The following is an 8529-nucleotide window of genomic DNA, read 5'->3' on the forward strand; positions in this document are numbered from 1 at the left end:
ATGAACTCTAGATCTCTCAGTCTAACTCATATGGTTATGTATTATCATCTGCCTGCACTGCACTTTCTCTGTAAATGTAATACTTTTTGCTACATGTTCGTCGCTATGTATGGAATGATCTGTCTGGATGACATGCAAAGCAAAAGCTTTTCACTGTATCTTGGTATGTGTAACAATAATAAACTAATACCAAGTCATCCCTCGCTGCCAACGTTCTAGCATGTTGATATAGTTCACATTGCTTTTGTTTGTCATTGCCAACCCTCATTATCAGTGAGGGTTGAAGGAGTGCATTTCTTCACTGCTGCCTTGCTTCAACAGATTTTAGATGTCCGCAATGTGCTGGTGGTGGTTTCCCGGTGGTACGGGGGGATTTTGCTAGGACCTGACCGCTTCAAGCATATCAACAATTGTGCTAGAAACCTACTCGTTGATGAGGGTTACAGCGAACTTGGGGTAAGACCAGCACTTGAGCTCAGTAAGTGATTGTGATTTAAGCAATATAAGCAGGAATAGGCTACTCAGCCCCTTGCACCTGCTATTCCATTCAATAACATAGAATCATGGAGTAACACAGTGTGGAAGTAGGCACTTTGTCTCCAGAATGGACCAGTCTCTGTGACTGAGATGCCCAACGAAGCTAATCCCATCTGCCCGTGTTTGACCCATATTCCGCTGAGCAGTTCCTATCCATGTACCTGTCTAAATGTTGTTATTGTACCTGCTCAACCATTTTCTGGGGCAGCTTATTCCTTATACCCATTGCCCTCTGTGTGAAGAAGGTCCCTTTTAAATCTTTCCCCTCTTAACCTTAAAACTGTGTCTTATAGTTTCTGATTCCCTTTTCCAAGGAAAAAGGCTGTGTGCATTAGCTTATTTTTAGCCCTTGTGACTTTATACCTCTCTAAAGTCACCCCTCAATCTCCTATGCTCCAAGCAGTAAAGTTCTAGCCTGCCCAACCTCTCCCTATTACTCTGTCCCTCATGTCCTGTTAACGTTGTCATAAATCTTTTTTGAACTCTTTCCCGTTTAATGACGTATTTCCTTTAATATGGCATCCAAAACTGAACTTAATACTCCAAAATGTACCCTCAGCAACATCTTCTGCACCTGCAACATAACATTTCAACCTCTGTACTCAACACCCTGACTGATGAATGTCAGTGAGCCACAAGCATTCCTAACCACCCTACCTGTGACATGCCCCAGGTGTGTTTCAGAACGTTCAGGATTTTCATTGTAAAAGCCCTACCCAATTTGTCTTCTGAAAATGAAGCACCTTGAGCATCCACACCTCACCACCCTCGATTTGAGGAAATCTTTTCCTCTCTCTGTTCTGAATGGTGAGTCCCTTACTTTGAGGCTGTGACCCGTGATTCAGTGCTCCCAATGCAGAGGAAGCCTCAGACTGAATGGGCTGTCATGGGTTCCTGGATGGTGAGAAGGGACAGGGTGGAGCAGGAGTTGTACCTCTGCCAGTGGGAGGGGGAGATGCATGAGTAGACCAATTAATTGCAGTGTGCACAGTCCATTTGGACTGCTAAGAGGGGAATAGAAGGGAAGGTGTGTTGAATGGCGATGTCCAGTTAGAGCTGGTGGAAATTGTCATAGATAGAATTGTACAGCACAGGAACGGGCCCTTCAGCCCACCTTAGCTTTCTGTGTTCCAATGAAAATAAACCCAGCCTATCCAATCTCAAAACTATAGCACTGCATTCCTGTGAACCTCCTCCGTACTCTGTTTATTGGTACCACACCCTTCCTGTAATGTGACTGGATCTCTACATAATACTGTCCAACAGCTGCAACGTGTCTTACCAATGTTTTATACAACTCCAACATGACATTCATCTCTGGTACTCAGGGCCTTAACAAAGCAAACCAAATGCCTTCTTCACTACTCTGTCTACCTGTGTACCTCTTTCAGTGGCCTAAGGACTTCTACCCCAAGGTCCATTTGTATATCAGAACTCCTGTTGTTTGTGTCATTTACTCCAAATGTCCCAGCTTTCCAGCTGCCTTGTGTCCCCCTGTATTGTTGAACAACCTTCTTTCCTCTCTATGACTCCACCAATATGATCTGCAAACTTAGTTATCAAACCAACTCTATTCTCATCCAAATCAATCAATGCCAGAGGTCGCAGTTATAGACTTCCAGTTGGACAAGTGCCCATCCACCGCCACCCTCTGCCTTTATTGCCAAGCCCATGGATGTGTTAGGTGTTGCTACTTGTTACAGGTGCTGGAAATTATGGTGTAATAACCATTTCCTAAGTTGTATCTGAAAATTTCTTGCATATTTGAGATCTCTTACAGTCTCATCAACCCCCCCCCCCCCCCCCCACTTGTATCCTAGCCGTTAACGTAATGCTATTACAGCACCTGGTTCAATTCTGCCGCTGTCTGTACGGAGCTTTTAATGTTTACCCAATGAACGTGAGGGTTTCATCCGGGGGCTCCAGTTTCCTCCCACATTCCAAAGGTGTATGGGTAATTGGTCACATGGATATAATTGGGCAGAAGAGACAATTAGGCTGGGAGAGCTTGTTACCATGCTGTATCTTTAAGTAAAATAAAACTTGTACTATTCTGCATACCTGTCAGCTTCTCCAATTCTCCTGACACTCACTCACAAAGTAGAGGTGATTTACAGCAGCCAATTAACCTATAACATGTGGAATGAAACTATAACACCTAGGGATACCAAGAGGACTTGCAAATTCCACACGGTCTGCACGGCCAAGCACCCAAGTAGTCACATTGTCAAGTTGCCGATGACTTGAGTGGTGGGGCTCGCCACCAGCAATGATGAGAGGGCTGACTGAAAGGCGGTGGAAGAGCTTGAGTCTGGTGCCAGACATATAACCCTTCCTTAATGTCAATAAGACAAAGGAGATGGTTATTGGCTTCAGGAGAACTCACCACCCGCACCCCTTTTTACATCGGTGGCACAGCAGTTGCAAACTCCTGGGAGTACATGTCTCTCACAGCCTCTCATGGTGCCAGAACACATCCTACACAATCAGGAAAGCTCACCAATGCCTCTACTTGCTGTGAAGGCCGAAGAGAGCTGGACTGTGCACATCTATACTTGTGTTCTTCCACGTGCACAGCAGAGAGCATCCTGACAAGCTGCATCACTGCTTGGTATGAAACTGCACTGTGGCGAACAGGATGGCTCTACAATGGGTCATCAAAACTGCCCAATGCATCACCGGCACCAGCCTACCTGCCATCAATGACATACTGTATGTACAGAAAGGTGTCGGAAAAAGGCCAATTGCATCAGGGAAAAGGCTGTGTAGCATCCACACCAGGACCACCAGACTCAAAAACAGTTACTTTCCCCAAGCAGTAAAACTGATCAACACCTCCACCCCACTCACCGCTACTACTTTATTATTTCCTGTCAGAATCACTACTGTGCCCAGCAACACTTTTTAAGACATACAATCAATTTCATTTGGTTTCAATAGGAACATTTAATGTCAGAGAAATGTATACAATATACATCCTGAAATCCATGAAAACAGAGAAGTGCCACAAAGAATGAATGACAGTTAAAACATTAGAACCCCAAAGCCCCCACCAGCTCCCTCTCTCATGCACAATTTATGCATACAAGTGATCTTATGTATTTATATTGCATTTTTTTTTTGTGCTGCATTGGATCTGGAGTAACGATTATTTCGTTCTCCTTTGTACTTGTGCACTGGAGATGACATTAAGCAATCTAGAATCTTGAACCAGTGGTCAGGCTTGCTGAAGCTCTACATGTTGAGCTCTGAGACTGGTGGGATGGGAGGAGTACAAGGAGTACCTCATCCTTGTTCAGGTCAGGAGGATGGGGTTGGGGGATGACAGCTGATAATAGTGGGAAGCAATGGAGAATACGATTGAAAGTTCTGTCAACTCTGCCCTTCACCCCCATATAACATAACCTTATCTGGCTCGGCATCAGTGATTGCTCCTGTAAAACTCTTTAATACACCTTTTCACATTAGGGGTGCTAGATACTGTAGATGAAATTACCTTGTTGGAAATGTTGGCATCACTTGGTCCTCAGGTTATCTGCTGCTTCTCAAAATCTTTGTAAGCTGATATCATACAGCATGAAAGCACACTCTTCGGCCCACTTAGCCTATGCTGGTCATCAAGCACCCACTGGGGTTAATGCGACAGTAATCACATTCTATTCTCCCTACACTGCCATCAGCTGCCCAGTTCTTCTCTTCACAAGGGACAGTTTGCAGTGGTCAATTAACTCAACAACCCACAAGTATTTGGAATGTTGAGAAAACTGAAGCACCCAGGGGAAACTCACATGGTCACAGTGAGAACCTGGAGACAGCACCAAAGGTCAGGATCGAACCTGGGTTTATGGAGCAGTGAGACAGTGGTTCTACGTGTCGCACCACTCTGCAGCCCCTTAAATCACAGCTTTCACCTTCTATCATATCTTAGAACAAAGTTGGCCTCTTAATTACTTTTTATCCTACAATTCCTGATGATTGCTAAATCTCTTCAATTAGTTGCCAGCTTCTTGGCAGTTTGAAATTACTCTGATTGATTTCTCTTGTGATCACAGGAGATGACAATAATTTCAGATATTTAAATTGTATCTGCCATAGCTTTGCCCACCTACTGAAGTTGTCGAAGTTCTTTTACATCGTCCTGCCTTTATCCTCACCTACTGCTGTTCTGCCTACCCCTGCATGAATATATGTTTATCTCTTAAGGTCATAACACTGATGAAATTTTGTGTTAATCTTGTAGGGGGAAGTGTCAAAGATGCCAATAAAGAACAAAAAACTAAAGAACAAGAAAGGAAAATAAATGGAGGAAGTAATATTGATATTTTCTAATTAATGGATAAGAACGATATCAGAGTGTCCAGAACTGCCCTACTGAAACCAAAATGAAATATAGGGAAGTATTCTTGCTGTCTTTGTACTGTTGTACTCCAGGACTTCAATCCAGATCCTTTGCCTGCACCCAGCTGTAATTCTTTCTGCCTGTTGCTGTCAGCAAGTGGTCACTACTGGTTGATGACCCCCCCCCCCCACCCCACCAAGAAGATTCAGATCAAAACTCCTTAATTTCCAGAGCAAGCATCCACACGTCCACAAGCATCGGTCATGAAAGGAGAGGGTTTGAGTCTCAGCAGCGTTTTTCAGTTCCGTGCCATGTTCCATTAACAATATTGATTCTTATTGGAATGTCACGGCGAAGAAGAGTGGGTAGACATTCAGGCCTTCAAGCAGGTGCTAGCTCTTTGATTCTACTCAATTTGCCCCTTTCCCTTTTCTTTCTCCCACAGCTTTGCTTCTTTTCAGGAATTTCCAATTCCCTCCTGAACTGGCTTCCTCTACTTTTCCGGATAACAACTGGCTTATCTCATTCCTGACCAATTGCCAATCAACTAAATGCGGTGCTGCCTTATTGCCAACTGTTCTCTGACCAGAAAATTTAATCTGTGAAGTATCATCATGTCCAAAACTGTATTGTCTTGAATGTATAAGTTGGTTTGGGAAAAACAAACTCCCATGGGCCGCAACTTACAAGCTAATCTGTCAAGCAATGTTTATTAACCGGGGGCAGCATGGAATACACCCCTGCTTTTGAAATGATTCTGTAGGATTATAGAAAGCAAGGTTCTCCAAATGCTGGAAGCACTCAGTAGGTCAGGCAGCATCTGTGGAGAGAGGTCCTGATGAAGGGGCTCAAAATATCAGCTGTCCTTTTCCACCCACTGAGCTTCATTAGCACTTTGAACGAGGTCTCTAGCTTCACCATTGTACCTAGGTGCTGGAGCTGTGCCTTTGTGCTACCATGTCATCTGTGCTTGATCAGTATTTGGCCCTGATCAATGGTATAATGAGATCATTGTATTTCTGGAATCCATGGGTTCGATACAGGAAGATCTGAAGTTTGGTGAACTGTGCTCATGATGGGTTTTCATTTTACACCTTTTGTGAAACCTTAACTTTACAAATGGCTTCTTAATCTTGGGATGAGGCAGCAAGTGTTCTAGTGATTTAAACAAATTGCTCATTTCCAGTGTTGAACCATTGAACTGACCTGATATGACTTTCCTCTGCTTTAAATAGAAATGGGAGGTGAAGAGCAAATATTTAGTAGTTAATTGGCATATTTTTACTGTAAACTTCATGTTCTGAATAAAACATTAAAATTGATTCTAATCTGAATTTGTTCAATGAATTCCTTCCTTCACAACAACATGAACAAATGGGTTGGTAAACAATAACTTGGAGGTGGCTGTGCTGTTTTGGAGCCAAAACAATAACAGGATCATTTTTCCAGAGTGGAGAATAGTCACGTATAAACTGCATAAAATGGGTCTCAGTCACTGAGGTCTCCCAGAATTCCCACATCTCGCACAAAGAACACAACGCAGTTCCTTGAGCCATTCCCACTGCACTAACTGTACCCTAACAGACCAGGAATGAAGAAAAAAGAAGACACTTATGAGATAATTACTTCACCCAAGCCTGATGATCAAAGCCAATCTAAAACTGGCCCACACACACAATGGCTGCTCCAACAATGCCCACTCCACTTGCCTGCTTCAAAATTAGAATCGGAATCAGGGTTAATATCACCAACACATTTAGTGAAATTTGGTGTTTTGTGCAGCAGTGCATTGTGCAATACATATTAATAAAAAATTATAAATTTCAATGAAAAGTGTATATAAAAATTAATAAGTGCAAAAAGGCAGGGGAAAAAAGTACTGAGGAAGTGTTCATGGGTTCATTGTCCATTCAGAAATCTGATGGCGGAGGAAAGAAACCTACTGCACCAGTTGCTGAGTTTGCCAGTGGAATTATCCAGTTATTTCCATTCATCTAGCTCTAGTTTTGCAACTACGTGCATCATTTTGTTACATAGTTTTAAATGTGTAGGACTGAATTTTCAGTTTAAGCTGTTGGTAAATTGTGAATACTGATTGTCACCAACTTCCTTTAAGTTAAACCACAGTTAATGCCAGCACACCACATTTCCAAGTCATTTGGATGTTACATGGATAAGAAAGCTTTAGAGGGATATGGGCAAAATGTGGACATATGGGTGGGCATGGATGAGTTGGGCCAAATGGCCTGTTTCCTGCTGTATATTCTGTATGACTCAAAATCAGAATGGGTTCTGGAACTTAGTTGCAGAAAACTATAGCACAGAAACAAGCCCTTCAGCCCATTGAGTCTATGCCAAACCATTTAAACAGCCTACTCCCATTGACTTGCACTGGGACCATATCCCAACCAGCCATGGACCTATACAAATTTCTCTTAAACTTTGAAATTGAGCTGTGTGCACCACTTGCGCTGGCAGTTCGTTCCACACTTCACAGCTCACACAGTGCCTTCTCACTGCCTTGCCATCAGCTTGTCTATTAATTCTTCAGGAAGATGTGTTCCGATTTCTTTATATAACCACTCTACTAGAAGGTTTCCAGATTTAAGAGCCCTTACTGTTCACTATCTTCACGATTTTCCAAGTGTTAAGATTAATATATTGATAGTGGAAGTCATAATCCAAAGGAATCAAAAGACTTATGCTCAAATAATGAAGAGTAGACCAAGTTTTACTTTCTAACCATGTCTTACCAATATGTGTACGAGTTCCCATCATTCAAGTCTAAAGTATGATGACTCAACTCTGTGTGAGCTTTACTCCCTAGTGATCAATATTGATAAGTGGGATGTGCTTAGAATAGCAGAGGTTTGGGGTTTTTTCTGTAGAAACTTCTCTTTCTACAGGGAAGTTTATAACTTGAAAAACTTTAGCTTACAGTTTGACGGACCTTCCAGTTTCCCCATACATGACCTAATTTCTGCACCTGACACCACATTGTGGAAAATAACTAGATACCAACAATTAAATTCGCAAAGTTTTGTGCTACAGTGGTTAGTTATATCACTGGGTTAGATTATCGATCCAAAGATAGCAGTTTGATTTCCACTGTGGCAGCTGGGCAGTTGCTACCCGTGACCACAAAAAACTGGAGCGAGTAGTGTACGAGCTCAGCACATCATGGAGGCTAGCCTCACCTCCATGGCTTCTGTCTCCACTTCTCTCTGCATAGGTAAAGCTGCCAACATACTTAAAAGACCCCGATGACCCTGGGCATTTTCAGTTCTCCCCCCCTCCCCCACTGGTCATTTTCCCTGATCATGTTGAAAAGAAAACAATTTGAAGTGCTGGAAATTTGAAATTTAACAAAAAACAGGAAATGCTGGAAATACTGTGTAGGTCTGTGTGGTGTGTGGCCAAGTGGTTAAGGCGTTGGACTAATGATCTGAAGGTCGTGAGTTCGAGCCCCAGCCAAGGCAGCGTGTTGTGTCCTTGAGCAAGGTACTTAACCACACACTGCTCCAGTCCACCCAGATGAAAATGGGTAACAGCAAAATGCTGGGGTTAACCTCGTGATAGACTGGCATCCTATCTGGGGGGGTGGGGTGAGTCTTGTACTCTCAGTCACGTCACGCCACGGAAACTGGCATAAA

The 8529-nt window shown here is 43.0% G+C and overlaps 1 protein-coding gene across 1 annotated transcript in view; it reads left to right on the plus strand.

Annotated features, from left to right (window-relative positions):
- impact (impact RWD domain protein) overlaps positions 1-6200 on the plus strand; it is a 43323-nt gene extending 37123 nt beyond the window's left edge. The window contains exons 10-11 of the mRNA XM_073045614.1: positions 322-456; positions 4778-6200. Of these exons, the coding sequence (XP_072901715.1) occupies positions 322-456; positions 4778-4837 (195 nt within the window). The 3' untranslated portion in view covers positions 4838-6200. The remainder of the gene's footprint in view (positions 1-321; positions 457-4777) is intronic.
- The last annotated feature ends 2329 nt before the right edge of the window (positions 6201-8529 follow it).

This window comes from Hemitrygon akajei, chromosome 1 (genome assembly GCF_048418815.1).
Source record: "Hemitrygon akajei chromosome 1, sHemAka1.3, whole genome shotgun sequence".
Classification (NCBI taxonomy): Eukaryota; Metazoa; Chordata; class Chondrichthyes; order Myliobatiformes; family Dasyatidae; genus Hemitrygon; species Hemitrygon akajei.